Below are 27815 nucleotides of genomic sequence, written 5' to 3'. Positions count from 1 at the left end.
GTTAGATGGATAAGGTGCAACTGACCTTCTTTGCTGAACACATCTTTTACTGTCATCAACCATAATCATAATTATTATTATACCCAAAGCATAAATTAATTTCATGTAATTAGCATACCTTTATACTGAACCAAGTGATCATTTATGATGATTACAACAAACAGTAATAAAATCAATGAGTTTTATTAATTATTATTATCTAATTATTATCATCGTGAACTTGAAGTGTCCTTCTCCTGGGACGGAACAGCAGCAGATAGGTGATATCTTCTTCCAGACATCATGGCTCCTTGGTTAGTCTGTGGATATAAAAGTACTGTTTGACCCAGCTTGACCCAGCTGGATAAATCTGACCTTTGCCACAAATTAGAGGACCGTCCATGATGCTACATTATTTTTCCTACATTTACTGTTTTTTTCATGATGGTACTGGAACTGACACTGTTGCTATTTTTTAACACCGGCTGTATACGGTAATACTGTAATACCGCCCAAGCCCACTGCTGTTTGATACAGACAAGAATGACCCCAGGAAGAATAGCAACTGTTTTAACAGTAGCTAATGGGAATCTTAATAAACAAACAAACAAGGAAGAGTGTTGCCGTTCTCCATGCAAGCAGGGCGGGGGTGGATGGTTCATTTGAGGAAGTGTGCAGCTGAGTATTTGGGAAGGAGAGGAAGAGCAACGTCAGGGACAGCCAACAATGATGACGGCTTTTCTTTGTCTCACTACTGATGTGGTTCTGATTAAGAAGTGTGTTGGCCCTCTGGGGGCCCTTTGTGGCCTGCAGGCCCCAAGCAATTCCATGCCCTGCCTGTAGGCATGCAACACCTCTGCTTTTGTGTGACTCCAGAACACTTTGGTCTACAGAGGAGTTCTTAGTGGACTCAAGGTTCACTGGTCTTATGACTGTGGAAAAAGTCAATCAGCATCCTGACAGTAGAGATGAGCTTTTCCTGCCACACACTGTGTCTGGTCTGCTGCAGTGCATTATGGGTGAACATCTCTACTTCAGTCTCAGCGGTCCAAAGGACATTGTTCCCGAAGTTGTGCTGCCATATTCGTTTTAGTGAGAAGAGGCTTTTTCCTAGGAACCCTTCCAAACATGCCAGATTTGTTTAGGGGGGTTGTTGCTAATTGTCCTGGCTGTCACTTTCCTCTTTACATTCTTGGGAGACAACACACAGCTTTTCCATTTTGTTGTTGTTAAATAAACAATGACAGTGGAGACTGTAGTGTGTTTTTATACACTCGAGGTTAGATTTGAATCTTTTAGAACTTGATAAAGGCCAGGGCCCTCATTTATCAAGCTTGCTTACGCAACAAACGGGGTCGGAAAACTGCGTAAGCAACTTTCCACGCAAACTTTGGGATTTATGAAAGAAAACTTAGCAGAAAAATGTGCACAACTTTAAGTTGGCTAAGGACCTGGCTTACGCACATGTTGGACATGGAGAGCACCTGCAGTGCTGCTGCTGAGAAGATACGATTATGAAATCCTGCAGCATTATCACTTGTACTGCTTCGTTTTCACACAGAACAAGACCCCCACACTCACACACACGTGCTTGTGCGCGTGCACACACACACACACACACACACACACACACACACACACACACACACACACACACACACACACAATGCCTGAAGCGCAGAATACGGAATGCAGAATATCAGCAGGGGGGCAGATTGAGACAGAATGTCATGCGTCTGTGACAGTGCGTGTCCTGTCACTGTGACCCGATTGATCATGCACCCTGGCTACTTGTACAGGCGAGATCCCGTTTGGGTGACTGGTTAGCACACGTGACTGTCACCTGGGAGTCTGGGGATCAAATCCCGATTGGACTATTTTTTTAATATCCGCTACAGATCTCTCTGAATAACCCACATCACTGACGGCTTCAGCAACGCTGTGCCACTCCGTGGATTTTCTCTTATTTGTTTGGCAAAAGCACTTCCTTTCATTTCTCCACCTCACCCACAGGTACCTCAACTTCTGCTTTTGTGAAATAGCGCTTTCTTGATCTGCCTTGATCTACGGTCGCCATTGTCATTGGTGGAGCGCTGCACCAGTCGGCTTATGTATATGCATGGGATCCACAAGGCACTTTGCATTGACAATTTATGGCAGTAAGTGGGCGTGGTGAGGGCGGGATGTGACTAAAATGCAGCTGAGAAACATTCTCGTTAGTCTCCGATTTATGAAGCGGAGATTGCGTGCAGCTGTGTGTACTCCATGTTTGATAGATCACAAACCTACTTGACGTAAATACTTTTTTTGCTGAACTTAAGTACGGTTTTATTCAGGATTCTACGCAATGTTTGATAAATGAGACCCCAGATCTTTTTATGTCCAAATACATAAAGTGTACTTTAGACCAATCTTTATGTCTGTAATGTGCGCACGCACACACACACACACACACACACACACACACACACACACACACACACACACACACACACACACACACACACACACACACCTGTAACATAGGTGATAAACAGTTGTTTCTAGTCTAAGTCACCTCCACCGGGAGTCCCTCAAGATTACGTTTGGCCTCTGGCTCTGCTAATTGGAGCTTAAAGTCTGGTGTAGCCCCTGGGCAGTGTATGCAGTGTGTGGAGCATGCTGTTTGTGTGTGTGTGTGCGTGTGTGAGTGCATGCATGCGTGCGTGTGTATAAATTATGGATGGATGGGCCTGCAGGAGAGTGGCCACACAAGCTGCAACAGGCAGCACGTTGACAAGCTCCAAGCCAGGCCAGAGTAATCACAAACACAACACAGCCACATGTCCGAGACAGGTGGTTTGATGGGAAAACAGAGCTGAAAGGAGACGACAGAGAGACGGCAGAAGCAGGGGCAGAAGAAAGACTAGGGGGGAAATGGAATAGCAGCAGAGGCCGCTCAAAGTTAGACACATTCAGAAGGAAAACAATATTAATGGTGACATCAATGAATTATTTAAATCCAGAAATGTGTGTGCTCTTTACAGTTGCTATCTTTGTCCGATTGACATGGTCCTTTGACCAGCGCACCTGCTTTTGATACCAAAGCATCCTATTCTGTAGCCTATAACCTTAGAACTAAAACCAGCACGGAACAAAACATTACTAGAAATGTTTACAACATTTTCATAAAGAGAAAAAAACATATTTGAAATATTCATGCAGGAGCTAAAAGAGAATTCTCATGCATTAATAAAATCACAATCTCTCGTGTGGAAAGAAGACTGTGAGTGCGGGCAGAGTCGGAGAGGATTATTATCAGACAATGTGCTCCAACATGAAACCATTATCCTAAAAAAGTGTCTAAGGTTAGCAAAAACATGCACCTTTTTATGCTCTGGTAAACTTTGAGATTTGGATCATTTTGCTTCCACAACATGTCGTTGTTCAGGATTGTAACGAAATATATATCTGAAGGTGTATTTGGAGTGTTTGTTTCTATCAGTTTATGCAAATCAGTCTGCATTTACTTAGATAGCTTCTCATTTGCATATTCAAACACACCTTTTCTAAGCACCTGTGTCACCAAAAACATCTTGTAGCATAAACAATCAGCTGGGCTGTTGAATGGTCATTTTTACCTTTCTGGTGGGTTTCTTTAGCCTTGATGAGTACAATTTAAGGAATTTCATTAAGTGCAAGGCTAAATAGAAATATAGAATCAGAATCAGAATAGGTTTGTTGCCATTGTCAGTGAACAAACAATTCACAAACTAGGAACTTGCTTCGGTACTAATGTGCTACATATAACATGAATAATAAGATTAAAAATAGAATAAAATATAATATATTAAAAAAAACTAGAATAAAACTTTCAGCTATAAAAAATGGCAGGTAATGGTAACATGGCCGATAACGTGACTTTGTGTCGAGTACAGAAGACGAGCATGGTTGTGTGTTTATACAACCATAGACTAGAATAGAATAGAATAGAATAGAATAGACTTTATTGATCCCATAGTGGGGAACTTCACTTATTTTGTCTTCTTTCACATTTAACATATAAATAATTGTTCTCCTTACTAGAATTTGTAAAAGAAAATTAACTATGGGTTCCAAACCACCATCCAGGTGTTTGTTTTATGAAAATCATGTCAACTCAATACCAAATGTATCGTGGAACTGACAAATCTCAAATGTGTGCAGTTTGTTCAATGATAAACTGATAACTGTCTGTGAAGCCCTACATGACCTTCAGTCTTCGTGCTCTCAACAACTCCATCAGAAGTGGGGGCATTCACACTAGTAAGGTGTGTGTGTGTGTGTGTGTGTGTGTGTGTGTGTGTGTGTGTGTGTGTGTGTGTGTGTGTGTGTGTGTGTGTGTGTGTGTGTAGTGGTGGGGGAGTGTTACCTGACTCACTTCCATCCTGCAGCTTTATGGTATTGTGCTAGAGGAACTGTGAATGGAAAAACTGCAAGGTGCGCAGCTCATTGGCAGCCCCGCATTTTCCTACGTTTTCCATCCCTTCTGTCTCTCTCTCCATTGAACCAGCTGGGACTGTGTTCCGGCTGTCCGGAACAAACAATACACAACTACACCCATAATGATCAGATCTTGAAGCAAAGGTTCAGATCGCCTGAGAAAACAGTTCATATGCCGCCTGTTGCAGATAGCTTTATAATCAGCATCAATTTGAAGAAACAGATTTGTCTGGACTAGATTGACAGGCTAAAGGCTAGTCAGAATGAGGGGTCAAATGGATCATCATGGGCCAAATGCCCGGGACGATTATTATATTAACTTGACGGGACCTGAAATATCAGTGGGGGCAAACTCTGTCAAACAAGAGGAAACAAAATTAAACAGCATTTCAGAAAGGTGACATTTAATGAGTGAAGATGGAAGGAGAGAGCATACTGTGGCAAGCCATTTTAACATTTAATCAGCAAATTGAGCAGAAAAAGGTTGCACTGTTTTACAGAACAAAAACAGAGTAAAGTTATTTGTTCCGTTTCTTTCTGCGGATCCAAAAAATTATTCAATCCATGACTGAAAACCACGATCCGATCTGAACCAGGGGTTGTATCAACTAGTCGACTAGGTGACTTCACTGCTCTGTAGTGACTTTTTATGCCTTTCATTGACTAGTCGCTGTCACGTGATAATGACCGACAATAAGCAGTCCTCAGAAAAGACAGCAGATGACGAGCCCCTGCGAGTTGGGAGTCGACGCTCTGGCACCCGCTGTAAACGGACATTTGACCGAATTGTGACCTCTACCCTCTTGCAATATAACCTTCCCCTCACCCCCATCCTGATCGTTGACGCGCTCCAGACATCTGCATCCTGAGCACGGCCACAGAAACATTATAAAATTAGGTGTCGCCATCTCGAAAACAAATTTAACACGCGATCGTTTATGTCGGCTCATTTCCTTTTATGTTTTCTGTCTGTTATTTGTGCCTGATGCGTGGAGCGGAGCGCATCACCTGTTTTGTCTTCCAGTGACGCAACTCACCGGTGCGGCCGGCGCGCACTCCGCTATTTTTGCGGTCTGTAGATCTTTTAGAACTGCAGTTCAAAGGTAACTCATGAGGTGAATATATATGAACCCAGGTAGCAGTTTTTCTTTAGGATTGAGAGGAGTTGCATGAAGATAATAAACAGGCAGGACAGAAAAATAGTCAAATAAAAACAAGTTTGTTTTTGTACCTGGTGGTTGCAACAAACAGACACCACTGAAGGTAATCAGAAGTGAGGAACAGAAAATGAAATAATTATTTTAATGTTTAGAGCAGCAGGAACTCTGAGAGGCTGCAGGCGCATCAGTGAGTTTGCGGCCGCTGCACAGAGGGAGGGGGGGAGGGCTGAAGCAGCCGGGGAACAGTAAAGATGCAGAAATCACCGTCGTTAAAAGAAATGTGTGTTAACTCAGAAAATGTGGGCACAATTTAATTGTCGAAAACTCCAGCGAACCAATCCCATCTCTCCCCCCCCCCCCCCCCCCCCCCCCCAGCCCCCAATTTCACCCCCAACCCCAACATCCCATCCTCCCACCCGTGAGTCGGACACAAACACTTGGCCACCCAATCGTCACTTTTAGCTGCTTCAGGTGTGTGATGTCATCAATGACTAGGCGGAATCGACTCGATTTCCATTACTTGACGGTCGACTTAAAAAAAAAATTAAGTCATGCAGCCCCTAATCTGAACCATGAGTTTTGTATCCTTTGCACCACTAGTCAGAGTTAGCAGCAAGTTGATTACTGTTCGATGCAAAATGCCTTAGTGGTTCATATAAAATGCCATTTCATAAACGTTTGCGTTGGAATTCAATTTACATTGTAGAATTATTTACCTACAACCTTTTGAAGCAGAGCAACATGACTTATCAGCTGAACCAGCTACCTGACATTTAGCCTGGTTCAGTTTGGTTACACTTTAGTTTGTGATTGTTTACAATAACCACATTATGGGCTTAAATAAGGGCCATAATGTTTGTGTAGTTAAAAGAAAAATTTGAAATCGAAAATATGTAAACTGAAAGCAAAAGTCATATTTTTAGAGGAGCTTTGAAAAAGAAATACTTATTTAAGCCCATACCACATCAACAGTGCGTTGTCTAAGCATTCCTGTTCAAAGGGATAGGGTTTGGTTATGCAGCCAGTCACAAATGTACCAAATTTGAGATTTTTCATGTCTTTGGTATTTATCCCACCAGAACTAGCTGTTCACCAGTGACTATGGTCAGAACTCTGTATCTGCAAACCAAGATCCATCCGAGAGCTATCAGCAAGAGGTACCCCATCCCCATATTTGCTTTTATGTGAATGAAATGAAACAGATTCGGTAGTGACACAATTTGCTTAAAACATACCAAACAAGGTAACTGTTAGTAAATTAATTTCCTGAGGTTTTGAATTCCGTTCAGTACCAGCGTCAAACACACAAACACTGACCTGAGGGACATGATCTTGTAAGCATCGGGTAGGTAGCATCGTGTGTTTTCCATTTGGGCCGGGTCTGAGTCACAGATCTTGTCATCTGTTCGGCCATAGTTGGCACTTTCAATCATGATGACATCGGTGCCGGGGCAGCGTAGCTCAATGGGGTAGGACTCACAGGACAGCTCCCTGCGTACCACCGCCATGGGGATAGGAGCACGGCCATACACTAGACACACACACAAGAACACAGTAGGGAAATGTTATTTTGTGTTTTGACAAATGTTAATTCTTTCCAAGGAGATAATGAAAAACAAGACTTATTAGAGAGCCTATTTTTAATTTATGTGCAGTAAGAGTCCCAAATTGTACAAGATCAATTTTTGTTCAGCTTAAACTGCATTTGTTCTGCTGTCATATAAACTTAATTATGCACACTATGCTAAACATTGGAAGAAAGCATCAAAGATCTTTCACAAGGGTATGTCCGCTGTCACGAGTGAATCAAACGGGCGATTAAAACTTTGCTGTAGGCTGTTTCAGACATCAGTTCAGATCCAGGATAATTGCCTGGCGACATCCACAAACACAGATGCAGAGATTACACTAAGACAGCTATAAATAATATTTAAGAGGTTTGGAGTTTGGAGCACCTACCTAAATGAAATGGGATGTGTCTGCATCTAAGAACACTTTGGCTACAGAAATGTATGTTTCTGTGGCAAGTAGCTGCCATCTAAAATTGACGATAAAGTTATGATTCTGTAAAGGTGCTGTGATACTGATGGCACAGGACTGGATGTTCCCAGGGACTTTAGTTGTTGTGGAGTATCTTTGTTATTGAGAGCAGCAATCCCTGTGAGAATTAGCCGTCTCCCTTGATAGATCGGTTAGCTGAGGTGTCCACACGTTTTTCCATCACCTTCCTGCTTGGTAATGATATTCTAGATTGTATTTTATTTGATTTTAGATGCTACGCTGCACATTAGCAGCTACCTCCTGCTCGACAGTCACCTCTGAAAATATCCGTTGTACCCAGTACAATATACATAATATGAATCTTTCCGGGCTGAATAAATAAACATGCATTAAAAATGGTTTCAAGGCCAAGAAAGTGAGACTGCTTGCTGTTTCATTTCAGTACCTTTCATCCTGTCAAGATCTCTCAAATTAGTTCCTTAAAAGCACACACTCTTACACACACACGCACGTGTGTTTCCATGTGTACAAGGCCTCAACAATAAACAAACGCGGGCCAGCAGCATCCCTTTAAAAAGCGAGACACACTTCCCTTCTCCTTGCTCTCCTTGTCACGGTAACCATAGAAACCACATCCTCCCTCCCTCAGCTCTTTCATTAGTTGGAGGAGCGTCTTGGTTACCCATATGCAGCAAAGAATCTGAATGAGCTCAATGACACTGTGAGCCTGGGCTTGACTTAATACTGCCCTTCACCACGTCTCTCACACACACGCACACAAAAACACGCACATGCACGCACACACACACACACACACACACACACACACACACACGCATATGCATACAAATACTGTGAGTGATGGAATGTAGAGGTAAGAAATCCACAGCCGTTTATTTATTTATTTATTTATTTTGATATTTAATTTTTCATTTATTGACATTAAAATAAAAATACAGAAAAAAATTGCTACAAGCCAAAATGAAAAAAAAAAAAAAACGATATCTGTGTGGCCCCGCTATTGGCAGGCTCTAGCTTAGAGATAGGGCTGATATATAAGTGACATTTACTGAAAATGTCCTCTTTAATGAACACACACAGGCACGCGCGCACACACACATAGGTATACCGCCACAGGCCATGATTAGACCTTAAGCACACATTCAGACAGGATGTGTGTCTCGTGTTGGGTGAAGAATTGATGGGGCATCATGGATTTCTGTTTGTGTCTAAGCATGGGCGCTCAAGGCATCATGGGTCATTATTGTGTTAACGTGTTGGCTTGTAGCGCTTTTCAATAGCCGCATCGTGACGCCTTTGTGGGTTTGAATATAAATTTGGGAGAAAGGGTTATTGAAGCTTACACAGATCAATGCACAGAATTGTGAGGCAGCTGTCTAGACTAGCTTTGGCTCAGATGTCTTACAGTCTTGCCTTGCAGGGTCCCCAACAGGCAAGAAAATATCAAACACACAGTTTTGAGAAGCATTTTTATTTTAATTTTATTTTTTTCATTTATTTTGGAAGTTTGAGACATTGAAATGCACTTTTAATGAAGATCTATTGTGTGTAAGTGTCCTAGTTATGATGGTAGCATGGAAGACCTTTTTGTTTAAAGCTTCTTTTACCTAAATCTTTTGTGCTTTTCTTCTTTTTTAACTCAACTTTATAATCAAATTTCACTTGTTTTATTATATTTATGATGATTTTATAATTTCATGACTCAGTTTTTTCATATTTTAATACATTTTATGATATTTGCTGTTTTGTTTTTTAGACTATTATAATTTTATGACTTGTTTTGTTTTGTGGATCTTCGTGAAGCACTTTGTGATTCTCTTTCTGTGATGAGTGCATTATAAATTAAATGTACTTAGAAGAAGAAGAAGAAAATATCATTTCTATAGCGCCTCTCAAGATAAAAATCACGAGGCGCTTACTTACTGCTTTACTAAATGTGAGATACACGATCTTCTGATGCCAACTTTGATTGATTCTATTTTATCTTAAAGAACTACGAATGCCATTTCTAAAATAACACTTAAAAACTTTTACATAGAAGCTATGATACTGATATGCTATAGCATGTATGTAGACCCCGAAGAAACAAAACATTTACAGCTTGATATTGATGCATTCACGAGAAAATAATGGTCAAATTTGAGTTTTAGATTGGCCCATCACTAGCCAGTCATGGGGATTATTGGTTGAATCTGATCATATGTCATCTTTTAGTGAACACGCCTGGAATAACTTGATGGCGCACAGTGCATTCTCTGGAACATACGAAGGCTCACATGTATGATTTCAAATTATAGTAAAAAGAAAAAAAAATTGTATGTATAGAGGAGGGGGGTGTATGAAAATCGATTTAGCAAATATTTCGATAATGAAAGCAGAATGTGTGACATCATCAAACTGAGGAGGAGTTCATTTCCAAGTTATACATTTTTAGTTGTCCAGAAACTAAGATAGGTAATAAAAGCAGTTTAGACACATTCATTATACCTTACTAAACAACATATTCTCACACCTAAAGCATCAAAATATGATGAGTATGACCAAGCGTCAATATGTGATGATTCGGGATGCCCCAGCACGTCAGGAGATGATGATCAGGGACACACAGGGACACGTGGGCTAGGGATGGGTACCGAATTCGGTACTTTTTAAGGTACCGACCGAATTCCATAGTACCGACCGAGCACCGATTCACGTCATTTCAAACGGTGCCTCGTTTCGGTACCCATCCTTCACAACGAGAACTTGCCTAGACAGCTGCGCATGCGCAAGAGCGTTATGTCGTCGCTCGCTGCGAGCGAGTTGTAAACAGAGCAGCATGGTAGAAAAAACGCACGCTAAAGCTTGGGTCCACTTCACTAAATGTGATGGGTAACTGGGTGATGATGAAACCAGCGACAACGATCTAAGTGAGACATCCTCATCTTAATCTGCTCCGGTAGGTAAATATAATTAGCTTGATATGTTAGCTTCCGTTTCGCTAATGGTATGTTCACTTTCTCTTCGGAACTCCGAATTCCCGACTAGAAGAACGCGCTCTAAAGTTTGGCTTCACTTTACTAAATGCGACGGGTGACTGGGTGAAGATGAAACCAGCGACAACGATCTAAGTGTGAGGCATCATCGTTTTAATCTGCTCCAGCAGCTAAATAAACTGTTTAAGATAACTTTAGCTTGGTATGTTAGCTTCCATTGCTACCATTGTTATCAGCTAATGGTGTGTTCGCTTTCTCCTCGGAAATTCTAACTTCCCAGTAGGAAAAATCAAATGAAAAAAGACGGCAAAAGGAATGAAGATACACAGTAAATTTAGTTCACAGTAAAGATGTTTGCTTCAGTTTAATTATCAGCTTATAAAACTACAAGGACGATGTTAAAATACAAACAGTTGAATGTTTTTTATCGTGATATATATCAAATATTGTTATAGATTGAGAAAAATATATATTTAATTATAAAATAGAATTAAAATAATAAACACCCAAAAGTATCGAAAATTGGTACCGTTAAGTACCGGTATCGATTCGTAGGTACCGAGAATTAGTACCGGATCGATTCAAATGTCAAAGGTACCCATCCCTACGTGGCTCACACGGACATTATTCAACCATTTAAACTTACCCTCACCCCAATCCTAACCTTTAGGTCAGTAACTGTGACCTTAAGGTTAGGATTGGGGTGAGGGGAAGGTTAAGTAGTTCACAAGTCGTTCTAATGTCCGTCTCACCATCGCCGTTGGATACCAACACTCTGGGACGGTGCGTCATCAGAGTGTCCTTGATCGTCATCCCCTGACACACTGGGGCATCCCGAATCGTCATATATTGAGGCTTGGTCACACGCGTCATATTTTGACACTTTGGGTGTGAGAATGTGTTGTACTAAACACATTTTAGTTTATTCTATTGTTGTGTGTATGATGTTTTGGTAACACAACCATTACCATCATTGTTAACTATTAAGCGTCCTTAAAGTGGCTGTGTGTATTTTCCCCGGTGATAGGGAGCAGTAGGCCAAATCCAAATTTTAATACTGTGTAGCTTCCTCCACATTTCACCATGGCGTACGGTTTTACCGGGACTAGATTAAAAATGATGGCGTAAGCCTCAAGTGGCATTACCAAGCTGTTTGTTTGGACCGTCACTGTTCAGAAACTGAATACCAAACACTGTTACTAATACAGTAATAACATAACACATGTAATATTAACAACTTAATAAAAACGCAGCATATGAGGTGATTATTTTCCTGAAAAATCTGCATGTTTACCTTTACCGGCTTCAACCTCCGACTACTGAAAACCTGCTTTGAAGAGCATGCAGCAGACACCCGGTTACTTTGGGGATAGTCACAGCATCTGGGGAAGTCTAGCAGCTTATTTTTCACCAGAAAAGCACGTTGTTGTCTCTTTTAATAACAGGCTCCAGACAGAAGTAAGCTATTTCAGCTACAGCTCGCTCCTCTGCGGCTCAGACGGGCGTGCGTCTTTTGTCATCTTGTGTTTGTACAAATGACCTCATCAGTGTTTACCGGCTCTCCTTTAAGTTTGCTTTGAATCAGAAATGCATCCAAATGGCAGATGTGTTGTTTTTAGACACCAAGTCAGCTGTACGAGAGCTGCCATTTTTCTCTTGGCGCGCCGTCTCCGTGCGGTCGCGTGATGACATCAAATTCATAAACTTTACAAAATGACTCTAAAAGTTGGACAAAACATTTAAACCTATTTAAGTAAAACTGAAAACTTGACTGTGGTTCTGTTTTATACATAAAATTATTTTTATGTATCTTCTTTATTGTTTTAATCCTTTCCTACGTGCACTGTTATTTTCTATGACGGTTTTGGAACAGACACAGTTGCTATTTTTTAACACCGGCTGTTTATGGTAATACAGTGATCCCTCGTTTATCGCGGTAGATGCGTTCCAGACCTGGCCGCGATAGGTGAAAATCCGCGAAGTAGGGACACCATATTTACAGTATTTATTTAACAGGTATTCAGTATTCAGACTTTTAAAACCCTCCCTTTACATAGTACTGTATTTTTATTTGTTTTTTTAATAGTTTTATTACAAAAAGTGCATTTTATGATGAAATTGATGAAAAAAAAAACAGGAATTTCTTGATATTTCGCATAGAAAAATACCGCGAATTGGCGAATTTCCCTTGAATAAGGCTCCAAAGAAAAAATCTGCGAAGTCGTGAATCCGCGATAAACGAACTGCGAAGTAGCGAAGGATTACTGTACTGTAATATCGCCCAAGCCTAGGGGGCAGTGCATCATTGCGAGCCAGTGTTATATTTGTGTTCAAGTAAGACCTTACCAGTGGATGGCATCAGTGTCAAAAGTCCCTATGTGCACAAGTTTTGAACTTCGTCAGATTGTTCAACCTCCAGCAAAATGACAAGCACATCAGAGTCCGACTAACAGGGTGCTCTAGTGCATATATGGAACTGTTTTTAAAATAAAAGTTATGATTTGATGTTTTAAACTATTTTAAAACTCACTCCTTACAGCAATGAAACTGGATGTTTTAATCAAGAGTAGTTCTGCTTTTAAAAGCCATTTTTAACTACACTTCTAAATATCAAGTCTTTAACGAAGGTCATGTTATGCCTGTAAATAAAATCTGATATAGATGTGTCAGGTGTGGCGTGTCAAGTTACGTTTGAGGTCTTCATCACATCACCACTGTGAGGCCAGTTGGACTCATATTTATTGGAAAGCTTTTGCTTTTTATTCCCAGTTACTGGCCCTCTATTCCTGTTTCTGGGTCTTTTACGGACTTGTAACCCTGATTACATAAAAATTACTGCAAATATACAATAACTTTAAAAGGGCATGACAGAATAATAAAATCATCCTTAGTAACGATAAAGCCACAGTGTGAAGGGAATTGAATAGTACTCTGTTTTTAAAAGAAAACAACGTTTTCCTGGCTGTCACACGCTCTTTCATCTGTCACCCTTTATGTTTATCTTTTTACATCCGATGCTTCACCTGTAATAATGTCGTGTTTAATCCGCCTCCAAAAATTCTCACCTCACATATTTCACTTCCTCGTAAATAAAAGTTCAACACACACACACACTCATATAAGCGCTCTGTCTTTGCTTGCATCTAATAACGTGTGAGCTGTAAGTGCATGTTAATGTGTCTGTCATTACTTGTGTAAGTGGTGACAGAAACTTGGCAACCACGAACACTACAGACAATCTTATTCAGACTCTCATTGCCTCGGGGGGATGAAACAAAGGGATATTGATTTCTGCATTTGGGCCAAGAACAAGCGAGTGGCGAAGGAATTGGATAGATGGAAAGAAGGAAAATGAGAGGGTGAAAGGGAAGAGGAGAGAGATTTAAAAGGTGATCTTTCACTTGAACTGCCAAAGCTTTTGGCCGATGCTGGCATCTGAAATGGGTGAAAAAGGAAGAGGGGTGCACTTTTAAAAGCAAAAGATGCTTCAAAAGTTTAGACTGCATTTTTATACTTAGGGAAAAAAAACAAATAGCAGAAAGAAGTAATATCTGTGACACTTTGCACAGACAGCTGTTTGTCATCATAATCATGAACAGCAACTTCAGACACACACAGCTAGACTCCGGTACACTTTCACAACTGTCTTATGGCTCAGATAAGAGTCTAAATATAGTCTAAGAACACTTTTTCTGTGATAATATCTTGTCGAAATGAATGCACACTTTATTTCTTCATTGTTTAAAGAATCAAGATACATTTAGAGACAAACTAATTGTGCATTAAACATTTCTTTACATGTCTTTATTATAAACAGACAAAGATGCACTTCACTGCTTGGAAAGTTATGAACTTCTATATCTAAATCTGAGCGTGATCGGCTTCAAACTGAGCTAACATGTTCAAGAACAGAGACAGTCTTTAGTAGCATTTAATCTCTCCATTATCCATCCATCCATTTTCTATAGCCGCTTGTCCACGTGGGCGGCTGGTGCTCAGCAGTCTTCAGTCAAGCAGACGGGGTGCACTGAGGACAGGTTGCCAGTCCATTGCAGGGCAACACACACACACACACACACACACACACACACACACACACACACACACACACACACACACACACACACAATAAGACTATTTACAGAGACCAATCAACCTGACAGTCATGTTTTTGGACGGTGGGAGGTAGCCGGAGTACCCGATGAGAACCCACGCGTGCACAGGGAGAACATGCAAACTCCTTGCAGAGAGACCCAGGCCAGGATGTAATTCCAGGACCTCCTTGCTGCAAGGCAACAGTGCTAACCACATTTTTTAATGGGCACAATGTTATTACTGTATATATTGTTTGGTTTATCGACTTCTAAAAGACCATCTTGCAGTTTGATTGAGGAAAAAATCATAACCGCAGTTATATTGATCAGTATTAGTGATCGATTATCCCAATACAGCTTGTCAGAACAAGAGCATAGTTACTACATCTAACACACACTGAAAGTGTACACATCTCTGACCAGCCTTTGGTCATAGTGCTCTGCTGTATGTTGCTTGCACCTTACAGATTTTCCTCCATTTTCTAGTTGTATATTTTGAATGAAAACCTTTAGAAATATAAACTTCGCTAACTTGCCTTGAAAGCACAGGTTTTTTGGTTATCTTTATGCTAAGTCAGCAATTATTTTACATTCACATTTTAGGGACATTTAAGTGTCTGATCTACCTAGCTGATGGCAGTTAGTTGAGATTAAAACTCTTCAGGATTTAAAATAACATTAGTAGCATTAGTAGCATTAAATGAACTAGTAGCATTAGTAGCATTAGTAATATTAGTAGCAATAGTAGCATTAATAACATTAAATGAACTAGTTGCATTAGTAACATTAAATGAACTAGTAGCATTAGTAACATTAGTAGCATTAGTAACATTAAATGAACTAGTAGCATTAGTAACATTAGTAGCATTAGTAACATTAAATGAACTAGTAGCATTTGTAACATTAAATTAACTAGTAGCATTAGTAACATTAGTAGCATTAGTAACATTAAAGGGACTTTACGGAGTTTTGAATTTTTATGCTCACGATTGCCCCATCAGGCCAAAAGCGTAACGGCAGCTTCAATAGTAGGCTCGTGCACGAGGCGTTCATGCTGTACGTGCTGTACTCCTTAACGAAAATAACAGCTGAGACAGTCCCATGTGTGTGTGTGTGTGTGTGTGTGTGTGTGTGTGTGTGTGTGTGTGTGTGTCTGTGTGTGTGTGTGTGTGTGTGTGTGTGGCCCGGAGGACAGAGGACAGGAGAATGTGCAGCCAATTAATTAAATAATTTGGTTCTGTACCTTTCTCTTCAGCACAGCCGACAAAGATTTAAAAATGCCAGGGCTCATTCTACAGGACCACGGCATTGCAGGAGAATGTATGAAGAAGAAATGTATTATTTCTATACATGTCTTGGCTGTCAAACTTCCATAATGCCCCTTAAAATGAACTAGTAGCATTAGTAACAATAGTAGCATTAGTAACATTAAATGAACTAGTAGCATTAGCAATATTAGTAGCATTAGTAACATTAAATGAACTAGTAGCAGTGGTAGCATTGTGGAAATGTGTTGTCACACCCGACATGAAGCATGTGGCGGGGTGGGGGTGGGGGGGGGTCATATTTGTTTATAATGAAGAATTACCTATGACACTGTGTGCCTCCAGCGTGTTTTGCCTTGGTTCTTGTTTTTTAAACACCATTGCAGAGCAAGAGGTTATACTTTGGAATAGGGCTGAAAAACAATGTCATTTATTTAGAAATGTAAAATGCTTGTAAGCTGAATGGGACCTTGTTATTTTATTAACAGTTTTAGTCAACTACTCTTTCTTTGACCACTTGCAGCCACATAAAGTATACATTTTATTAATTGCCCTGTTTGCTGTTCTAAATTTTCAAATGTTTAATACAATTTTAAGCCAATGAAAGAAACAGAAAACTTTTGTTAAAATATGTAAGCTTTGTAGTGGTGGCTTTGCAGTTTTTGATAAGAAAAGTATTGCAGCAGCAACATTTTCTAACCCATGGACCAACACAACATAAGGGAATCTCAGTCTGAACGTCTTGTCTCAATGGCCTAACAAAACATTCTGAAATATTCATGTGCTGGCCAAAGCTTCTTTTATTCATTGCATCTTTTAAGCTCTAACATGGTCCACTGCCTGGTCCACTCCTTTAAACAGTTTATTTCTGGAAAATTACCCAAGCGTGGGAACATGCATTTCATGTCATTTTTTCCCCTTGATCGCTAGCTCATTTTTAACATTTAGTCTGCAGAACCTCATAATGACAAAGCTTGGGATGGCTGAAGAAGATGGAGTGCCTGCTTCTGTGTGTCCTCAAGCTAAACAGTCTTTGTTTCAGCTAATCCTTGCTAAGTATAAACACCACAAACACTGTGATTTGCATATGTTGACTTACTCTTTAGACACTGATGCAAATACCTTTGACTGAAACTCATCTCTCCGCATTAACAGCAAAGCTCTTGGTGTTTGTGTGTTTAAGTGGCTGCCTGCGAGCACCACCCCCTTCCCATGAGTTGCCTGAGAGAGTATCCATGTGGGTGCAGAGTATTTCAGCATTTAAAGGATTTCATCTGTGTGGCAGCAGCCGGCATGTGAAGACGTACACAGTGGCCAAGTGTGATTGACGGCAGCTATTAATGGGATTAAGTCCAAGTGGGCCAGAGCTCCCTTTTTGGAAACTTCAAAGCCCAATGTTGGAGAGGAGATGAGGAAACACACAGACCGACCTGCTGGGGACTCTGTGTGTGTGTTATATGAGTAAAAAAGATGGTACATGTAAATGCATATTTCTGTGTGTAAACTGTAAAACAGAAGCAACTTTTACCAGAATGAAAAATAAAAAAATACATTTTAGATGCTGATTTTCTTTGGTTTGTAATGTTCTTAACTTTTTAATTGTTGATTTAATAGTAACGTGTTTTTTTTACAATTGGTCCAATGGTGCTAATTCACAGTTTAGCTTGAAATAACACCTTTTGACTCCCAGCAGGTGAATAGAGAACAGAGGTGTGCAGTCTTTGTTCATTGTTTTTCTAATTACAAAATAAATTTACATATTAAAAGCAAATGCTGAACTCAATAAACAAACAAAGCTCTGCCTCGTTCTAATTGTGGATAAAATGGGGCTCAGTACAAAACGTGCAATGACATTTTTCTGGAGTGCAAAATCTGCTAATAAATGAAATGCTGGAGGTTATGACTCTTTGTTTGGCTCCTACATCAAACTAGAGCACATGAGGCTACGTGAGACTCCACAGAGAATTTTTGGGGTGAACATATTTACCATAATTTAAAATTGGACTGAATTTGGAATATGCATAATAATTTCATTCTTCCCAATGCAAACACACCCGGCAGCAAACAAGTGTTACCAACAATGCAGAAAATCAATTAAATTAAAAAAAGAGTAGAATTGGTAAACATCACAAAAAAGTAGAATATCTAAATAAAGCAAATTGCCTCAGGGGCGTTTCCAGGGAGTGGCCTGGGGTGGCACATGCCACCCTTGGAATCTGATGGGCCACCCCAGGTGTCACCACACTAATTTACCTTCAAATAAGCTTTTCATTGTCCACAAAAGGCTTGGAGGTAAAACAAAAAAAGCATAACCATTGGTGCCACCCATGCACAAAGCTGTGTCTCACCTGGGCCACCCCATTTCAAAAGATCTGGACACGCCACTGAACAGTCTTTAAGGGAAAGCATTGAGAAAACGAAACCACCAATAAGACATTGTAGTTTTTTAACCATTGAGACGGTCTAGTGGGAAGTGCGGTGGTTCGATGAGACCAACAAACTATTGAATTCACTTTTTTGTGCTTTACAATATATTTATAGCTATACTATGCTAGAATGTTGTTAAGAGAATGAAAAAAAGGTTTTAAGCTAATGTGTTTTCCAAATTTTCCATCAAAGCTTTAATGTGTCCAGTTGTCTTGAGTTAGTTTGAAAAATGATTGAGTCTGATCTCTCATGAGGGTCATTTAATAAATAATTTTCATGGCTTGAGTGGTGATGGTGGTGGTGGTGGTGGTGGTGGTGGGGGGGGGGGGTGTTCAAGTATCCAAACTTCACAATGTTTCTAGCCTGTAGTCACTAGAGTTCGTTAAATAAAAATAACAGTAATCTACCTCATCTGAGTCAAGATAAGTAGAAAGTATGAACGGATCCAAACTGTCTAATGAAAAAGAGGGGGGTACATGTCACACCCCCAAATGACTTCCGTGTTTAAGTGTCTTTTAGATGGTTGATGACATAAATTTAGAGTAAACCAGTGCTGCTAAATCATGACTTATGAATGCATAAAACTGCGTGCAAAGCCACCAAAGGAGTCTCACAAGCAAACCTTACGTTTGCTCTGGATAACTTCGTGTTTCTAAATGCAAAACAAAAGTCAGACAAAACACAGATTAGACACAAAAACTACTCCCAAAAACTTTTCATGTCCACAATGTAACATGAAAAAGTGGTTGAGTGTGTTTACTGTGAAGCCTGTTGTTCCAGTTTTCGGTGGTGTGTCCAGATCTTTTAAAATGGGGTGGCCCAGGTGAGGCACAACTTTGTGCATGGGTGGCACCAATGGTTATGCTTTTTTTTTTTTTTTACTCCCAAGCCTTTTGTGGAAAATGAAAAGCCTATTTAAAGGTAAATTAGTGTGGTGGCACCTGGGGTGGCCAATCAGATTCCAAGGGTGGCATGTGCCACCCCAGACCCCTCCCTGGACACGCCCCTGCCAGTTTTATACATTGAAAAGTATTTGATCTTTGGCACAGTTGCTTTTTTCTGAAGAAGTGAAGCTGCTCTCCTGGAAAGAAATAATTCCAAGTTACTAAAGGCCGCTCTCTTACCGATGGCAACGGGAGCAAGAATGGTTGAGATGAAGAGCAGGCATCGGACCCACATGACGTCCGAGTTTGACCTGGAGGTGGAGGTGGAGGTACTTCCTGCTGAGCCCAGACGCTCGTGTGCCAAGGTGTTTCTCCCACAGCTCAATCTTCTCGACACCATACAGGCCTGCAGATTGACACACAGACAGGCTTTGCTCACTTGGTTATCAGATCAAAACACACTACGATGCTTTCTCTACAAACCAAACAGAAAGATTTGGTCAGAAAAGAAACATTTCTGATGATCAATAAAAAGACAAATGATTGAGAATATAGGATATTGTTTATGACGAAAACCACAACATGGATGCTCAACAGCACACTGTGGGACTTCTGGAGTGTGTTTGTGTGTAAAAGTCATTAAAATGAGTTCCTTGATCAGTAAGTGCTTCCTGAATTACCTCTAATTACAGAAGTCGAGTCTTGGACGCACTTTTTTGAACCATTATCTCTTTGGTCAAAGAACCCTGAGACCATATGAGAACCTACAATTGTCTTTTATTTTTTGTAGTTTTCCACAAAAATGTACCAAAATATGGCTGAAACACTCAGTTATTATGGGTAATCACATGATGGCAAACATTTACCAACAGTTGAAATATCCAATTAGATATTTTTTCTGTTGTTCTAAGGGATTTCAAATTATTAACAGAGTTTTGATATTTGTAGCAAGAACAAGACCAGTTTTTTTTGCAGATGTAAGTTTTACAGGACATTTGCCAGATAATCTATACACAACAAATCTGCAAGGGAAATGTTAAATGCTGATGTTTGCATGACAATTTTTCTGTATCTAAGTCAGGATTCACTTCACTTGGTATTCCACATTGCCATCAAAGTGTGAAATATATTGATGTTCCAATGTAATTGTTCATTTCATGCTCCATCAGCAATAAACAATTATGAGATGATGGTCTCTGCGATATCTTGTAACACTGACAAACTGGAAGCCTCGTTTCCGCTTTGCTTTATTTTTCTGAACTGATTAAGCAGACCGGCCTTGTTCAATCACTGCTCACTCGCCCACTCACCCAGCCAACAAGTGACTCAATTACTTTCTATCTGCACCCTCAAAGTCACCATTTTTAATCACGACGAGTGGGATATTTACACATTTCCTCTGCAAAAAAAAATTGCACTGGTTTTGCTTTTTCTAAGTATGCAGACAGGATCCTGACCTCTGAGATCCTTTATATAATGAACCTGGTTATATTTTAACTAAACATTACTTTTCATAGACATAGTTCAAAGGTAACAGAAGCTCCATTTTGTGCCTAAATGCTGCCTGTGCCCAAGGGAACCGGGACCCAGCGCTGAATAAACAAGCCTGTCAAGTTTGTGTGTGTGACTTTGAGAGAGAGGGAGAAAGGAAGGCGGGAGAAATTTGCAAGAGCCAGATTGAACCAAGAAGACAGCCAGAGCCACGGGAAATAAATCATGTGAAACAGAGACTATTGATCAGCATGGCCATATCATATTAGCCCAGAAGAGACCAAGACAATAGCAAGCTATCTCAATCATGTCATGTTGTGAAGCCAAATAGCTACTTTGGTGCAGTCCCTCTTATAGATATTTAATGCTAGCTATTGATTTTTGAAAACACTTTTAGTCTTTTCAATAGCACCTATGTGTAAAACTGATCATGTAAACGTGCAACCATCATGGGAATGAAACTTTTACTTTACTGACTGAAATTGTTATACAACATACTTTTTCAATATTCTTTGAATTCTAAGAATTGAGTCCAAAAGTTTGAACTCATTGTAGGTTTTCTCTCTCCATACAAGTCAAGTCAAAATGATTCATTCATGCTTAAATATATACTTGCATTCCATTAAATGTTTAAATAAGGGCGCTGACGTTTCTAAAGCATATTTTAACTTGACAAAACCAACATTTGGAATGATGTAATTTAATTTTTTTTTTTTGGGTGATTTTGATTGACTGGAAAATAAAAGCCTTTGTTTGGACTGATAGATACTTAGGACAATGTGAAAGTCTAAGAAACTCAGGATTATTATAGAATTTTACATTTTATTAAAGTATTTTAAACTACTTTAAATGCCAACATCATCAGTTCAAACAAAGAAGTACAAGATATAGAGCTGTCACCGTTTTGCCTAGACATTAGAACCGAATTCTTCACCTCAGATAAAAGCAACCCAGTAAGCATCAAAACTCAACAGCTGGAACACCAACGACCACAGTGAAGGGTTTTACACCACCATGGACCGAGTGCTGATCTCGAAATAAGATCCCAGAAACAAAGAAAAACATTTTAAAGCCCAACAAAAATATACCACTACCCATAAGCCAAATGCCTTCTGGAGACACATTTTATGGTCCAAGGACATGAAGATTGAGCTGTTTGGTCCACAATCACATCGTCTGTGTTTGGGAGAGTCAAACATAGTTACTGGGGGAGTCAGGGTGAGGACTCTTAAGTATGTGACGTGGTGGTACGGGGTTATTCCAAAAGACAACTACCAACAAAGCTTTAAGCTTCACTTGAAATTGTCAGCCTGAAACGTGGGCACAAAGAAAAGCTCAGATATTGTGTCTTTTTAGACAAAATTAAAAAATCTTCTGAAGCTTCAAATATGGCCATCCCAAAGGTTAGAATTTAATTTGGTTAGAAATTTCAGAATGACAGGTGCTGGTCGTAAAATTTCAATATCTTACAAAGTGATTTATTTCAGTAATTCCATTCAAAAAGAGAAACTTCTATATTATACTCATTCGTTACACACATACTGGTATATTTCCATCTATCTTGTCATCCAATTCTGTCCACTTTTCTGGAGTCGGGTCACAGACTTCCCTTTTTCCAGCCACTTGGACCAGCTCCTCCAGGGAAATCCAGCAGTGTTCCCTGGTCAGCCAAGAGACAAAGCGTGTCCTGGGTCTTCCTTTAGGCCTCCTCCAGGTTGGACATGCCCATAAAACCTCACCAGGAAGGCGTCCAAGAGGCATTCTAACTAGATGCCCGAGCCACCTCAACTGGCTCCTCTCGATGTGGAAGAGCAGCTGGTCTACTCTGAGCCCCTCCCGAATGATCTAGCTTTTCACCCTATAGAAAACTCATTTCAGCTGCTTTTAACCGCAAACTCATTCTTTTGGTCACTACCCAAAGCTCGTGACCATAGGTGAGAGTAGGAACATAGATCGACCGGTAAATTGAGAGCTTCGCCTTCCAGCTCAGCTCTCTCTTCACAATAACAGACTGGTACAACACTCACATCACTGCAGACGCAGCACCATCTTTCCCTCACTCATGAACAAGTTCCATGATACTTAAACTTCTCCACTTGAAGCAGGACCTCATCCCTGACCTGGAGGCATTCTACCCTTTTCCGATTCAAGACCACGAATCATCCCAGCTTCTTTACAACGCGAACTGCTCAAGCAAAAGCCAGAGATCACGGTCTGACGCAGCCACATCATCTGCAAAAAAGCTGATTCTCAGGCCACCAAAACAGATCCTCTCAACACCTTGGCTGCACCTAGCAGCTAGAAATCCTATCCATATAAGTTATGAACAGAAACGAGCCCAACTTACTGCCTGCAATGTGGCCAAAGCTCTGACACGGGTCATACAGGGACTTAACAGCCCATTTCAATGGGCCTGGTACCCCACACTGCCTGAGTACCCCTGAGGGCCCCCTGAGGTACGCGTTGAACAGGTTGAACGCCTTCTCCAAATTCACAAAGCACATGTAGATTGGTTGGGCAAACTATCACGCACCCTCCAGAAGCCCCCCAAGGGCCTCCCAAATTCAGTATCTCAGAAAATTGGAATTTCAAATGCCAAAAATGGAATTTTAGAAATGTTGGCAGAACTGAAAAGTATGAGAATGTACCAAACTTCAAGTTTAGTTGGGGCTCCTTTGGCCTGGATTACTGCAGGAATGTGGCGTGGCATGGAGTTGATAAATCTGTGGTACTGCTCAGGTGTTATGAAGCCCATGTTCTCTGATAGTGGCCTTCAGCTCTTCCGAACTGTTGGGTCTGGCATAGTGCCTCTACACAATATCCTATAGTGTTTCTATGGGGTTAAAATCAGGTGAGTTTGCTGGCCAGTCAAGAACAGGGATATCATGGTCCTTAAGCCAGGTACTGGTAGCTTTAGTATTGTGTGCAGGTACCAAGTCCTGTTTGAAATCTGCATCTCCATAAAGTTGGTCAGCAGCAGGAAGCATGAAGTGCCCTAAAACTTCCTGATAGATGTCTATATTGACCTTGGTCCTCAGAAAACACAATGGGCCCACACAAGCAAGTGACATGGCACCCCAAACCATCACTGACGGTGGAAACTTTGCACTGGACCTTAATCAATGCGGATTCTTTGCCTCTCCACTCTTCCTCCAGACTCTGGGACCTTGATTTCCAAAGGAAACGCAAAATGGACCACTCAGCGGCAGACCAGTCCTTTTTGTCTAGCCCAGGCGAGACGCCTTTGACGTTGTCTCTTGTTCAAGAGTGGCTTGACACAAGGAAAGCGACAGCTGAAACCATGTCTTGTACTTGGTGGTTCTTGAAGCACTGACTCCAGCCGCAGTCCACTCTTTGTGAACCCCCCACCCCCATATTTTTCAATGGGTTTTGTTCCACAATCCCCTCCAGCGTGCTGTCATCTCTATTGCTTGTGCACTTTTTTCTACCACATCTTGTCCTTCCCTTCAAATCTCAATTGATGAGCTTGAACACAAGAGCTATGTGAACAGCCAGCCTCTTTAGCAATGACCTGTTGTGTCTTGTCCTCCTTGTGCAAAGCGTCAATGGTCATCTTTTGGACAGGCTTTTGCAGGTGTTTTGAGGTAACTAGTTGATTAGAGTGTAGCACCAGGGGTCTTCAATATTGATTACATTCACAATATTCCAATATTCTGAAATATTGAATTTGAGATTTTTATTGTCAGTCCTAATAATCAAATTTAAAAGGAATAAACATTTGAAATATATTGGAAAAAAAACATAACAAGAGAAAATCCACACAATGTTACTAGTTGTGCACCAAAATCAGTTTTAAAAATCATTAAAGGTTTATGTTGCAAGTTTTTTTTTTCCACCCTAGTAAAAGAACTGTTTAACTCAACCAAAAAAAAACAAACAATATTTTGGTATGAGATTCAGGATCTTGAGAAGGGAATTCAAACATCTCGACACAACTGTTCTGTAAGTTCTGAAAATCTCTGATCACATAAAACCTAAATTTACAAACACAAAAGACAGAAAATCAGACACACGTTCACACAAGAATTTTAAATCATGCAGAACAGACCAAAGATAAGGGCTGTCAAATCGTCCTCTGTTGTAATTTTATTTATTTATTATGCACTTCTTTTATTTGGATGTCAAAGTACAGCCTTGAAATTGAAAATTAATTTAAGATGCTTATCATGAAAAGTCAAGCTAAACCTAATTTCAGCTGAGTCTGACCAGTAAGCGGGGAAATCTGATTTGCATTCCATCATAAAGTAATCAAAACATTTTTTAATCCAATCAGCTCTTTTTTTATGATTTTTGATCATAATCCTTGAGGTCTGGATAACGCAACGCTTTATTCTTCACTTTGAATTGTTGTACATGAATTTTTTTTCATTCTCCGGGTTTGTGAATAAATTTACATTTTAAAACAAAATGCTGATTATTTACAAAAAGTTACAGATTGATGAGGTATTAAAAATAGCTCAGATCACCGAGTTACCATTGTTGGGACAATTATGTTGATTGGGGTCTTCAACCAATGAGTCAAGGGCTGCTTCTGGTTCATGGCTCATGAGGTATAAGGTTGTAAAATATAACCACATTTTTATTTTAAAACCCCAACCCAAGCAGGAATAAAATGAAAAATATTTCAATTTGTAAGATTATGTGATGCCCATGAGTTTTATTTATATGTGTGGTTAAATGTTGAAGAACAATGATGCACACACTGCTGTTTTCTAAACCTTGTTCATTTATTGTATCTTGGCACAGACATTTAATGACCCGTAATAAAAACCACGGCTGTTTGCATCGCATAAACTAAAACCCAACCAACAGATGGGGAGCCAATACAAGAGCAAGGCTCAGAGCAGCACCATTTGGATCAGCCACTGCTTTCTGTTCAAAATAACGTTGAATGCTGTACAACCAAAACCATTCGGACTTACCAAAAACAAAACCAGTACACCAGACTACAGGGAAGAGAGATTTCATATCTGCTAACAGTTCCTGACAAATCGCTAATGGCCCTAAAGTGATAGACTCACAATAGACTCGTGTATAGTATTCTGGCTTCCGTTTAAGCGACTGAACAAGCTGCCCCATTTTGATTGATTGGTCCCTAACTCGGTTGAACATGAGCAATGTGACCAGCTGTCCCCAGCCAGACGCAGGAGCCACACAGCAACATATGGCCGGACGCCACCAGTCACAGCATTCCACCGTTTCATAATTCAAAAGCTAGTCCATCAGCCTCGATGCCCCACCAGCACCTCACCCACTGCTTAATTAACTCTTTCATTTCCTCGCTGCTCTATTGTCTGCAGAGCTTTCATGCACAATGGCTGTGTGATCGCCTGGAGCAGCTCAGGAGCAACTCAAAGTCAGATTACTATAGTTATGTTAATAATTTAGCAGCGCTGCATTCTCCCATATGCTTCAATAATGACATAAAAAGATGTTCCATCTACAGTCTGTAATGAATAGACAATGGTGATCACCCTGAGCGCTGCCCTGTTTTTCAAACCTGCTTCCTTTCATTAACTTAATGTGCTGACTGGTTAAAATATTATGAATAAACAGGCACTGAATGATGCTAATTATTGAAACATATGTGATGTGTTTACACTCCGTATTCATCTGATTATGGTGAACAGAAGCTCTGGTGAAATGGTGTGCCCCTGTGAACTTATTCAGTGTTCAAATGATGGAATAATCAGGGCACATTGTTTGAAACGAACTCAACATCTCCTCTCCTGAGCTGAACCTCACTGGAGTCGCACCCAGCAGATTCCAGCAGAGGAAAACGTCACATTTAAACATAATTTCATCATTTGTCTGGTTTTTCAAGAGGAAATAATGTGTTATCTCTAACCGAGGTGATTTCTGCTCTAAACTAATTTTGGTTAAAATAGGCAGATTCATCTTGATAAATCTGCTTTATGCATTCACACTATCTATGTCCCAGACCTAAATCCCCACCTCCTGAAGCGTTACAGAGCTGTCGCCAAGGTCACACCACTCAGATTTTAAAGCATGCTTCCATGAATTAATTGATGTTGGGCTCATTCTGCACACTAAAGCAACCTGGCCTAGAGTGCGTGTGCGCTTTTGCATGTGCATGTGTGTGTGTGCGTGCACAGTGTGTGTGTGTGTGTGTGTGTGCACAGTCTCCTAACGAGAGTCCTGCCTGTCACAGAACTCCTCATTCGGGGATTCTCTCTTCAGCTAATGAGTGCTGACCGGTCTGGGCTACCTTGTCAACACGCGTCACACACACACTCACACGTGCGCAAGCACACATGCACACTCACGCACTCAAGGGCACCCTATGCACATACCCCTCCACACACACACGCACGCACACACATGCACACACACACACACCCACACACACACACACACTCACACTTTCACATGCACATGCTTATCACTTGGAGACCAGATGCCCTTTGCCCTCAGTCTCCAGGCAGAGACTCAGCTGTGTCCATGCAGTTTTTTTCTTCTTGTATTCTACTTGGTGTGTAGAACTAAAATAAATTTACCACAAGGATGTGTGTGTGTGTGTGTGTGTGTGTGTGTGTGTGTGTGTGTGTGTGTGTGTGTGTGTGTGTATGTGTGTGTGTAAATGCATGCACAATCTGGAAACAAAACTAAAAACAAACTAGTTGATGTTTTAACATGTCTTCATGGACTATTCAGGAATTTCCACGTAACTCATAAACTACGTGATGGAATTGAATGAAACTCCCAGAAATGAATAATAGAACGTACATACACAACTAATTGTTGTCTGGAGTTACCTAATTAAAATGGCACCCAAACACAAAAAAGGTCGTAAGTTGTTCAATTTTCAGACTTGAAACTTGGTGTGTTAATAGGTGAGAGTCATATTTTCAATTACGTGTGATTACGTTTGTTTCTTTAATTGTTATTTGACTAAAACAGCTATAGCTCCATCATTTTTCTAAATGATGAGTGGTAATGCTATTTATAGGAATTTTAAGTCTTTCCTCTTTATAACTTCACTTCAGTCCTTAAATTTGACATGATTTGGTGGTAA

General features: G+C 40.4%; 1 protein-coding gene across 9 annotated transcripts in view; it reads right to left on the bottom strand.

The window, feature by feature from the left end:
• adgrl3.1 (adhesion G protein-coupled receptor L3.1) overlaps positions 1-27815 on the bottom strand; it is a 253089-nt gene that overhangs the window by 179624 nt on the left and 45650 nt on the right. For all 9 annotated transcript variants that reach the window (XM_015954195.3, XM_015954193.3, XM_015954197.3 and 6 more), the window contains 2 exons: positions 19508-19673; positions 6918-7131 (listed from right to left, as the gene is read on the bottom strand). In XM_015954195.3, the coding sequence (XP_015809681.1) occupies positions 6918-7131; positions 19508-19667 (374 nt within the window). In that variant the 5' untranslated portion in view covers positions 19668-19673. The remainder of the gene's footprint in view (positions 1-6917; positions 7132-19507; positions 19674-27815) is intronic.

The sequence above is a fragment of the Nothobranchius furzeri genome, chromosome 7 (genome assembly GCF_043380555.1).
Source record: "Nothobranchius furzeri strain GRZ-AD chromosome 7, NfurGRZ-RIMD1, whole genome shotgun sequence".
Classification (NCBI taxonomy): Eukaryota; Metazoa; Chordata; class Actinopteri; order Cyprinodontiformes; family Nothobranchiidae; genus Nothobranchius; species Nothobranchius furzeri.
The sequence above is the reverse complement of the archived record's forward strand: the minus strand, read 5'-3'. Positions and strand labels throughout refer to the sequence as shown.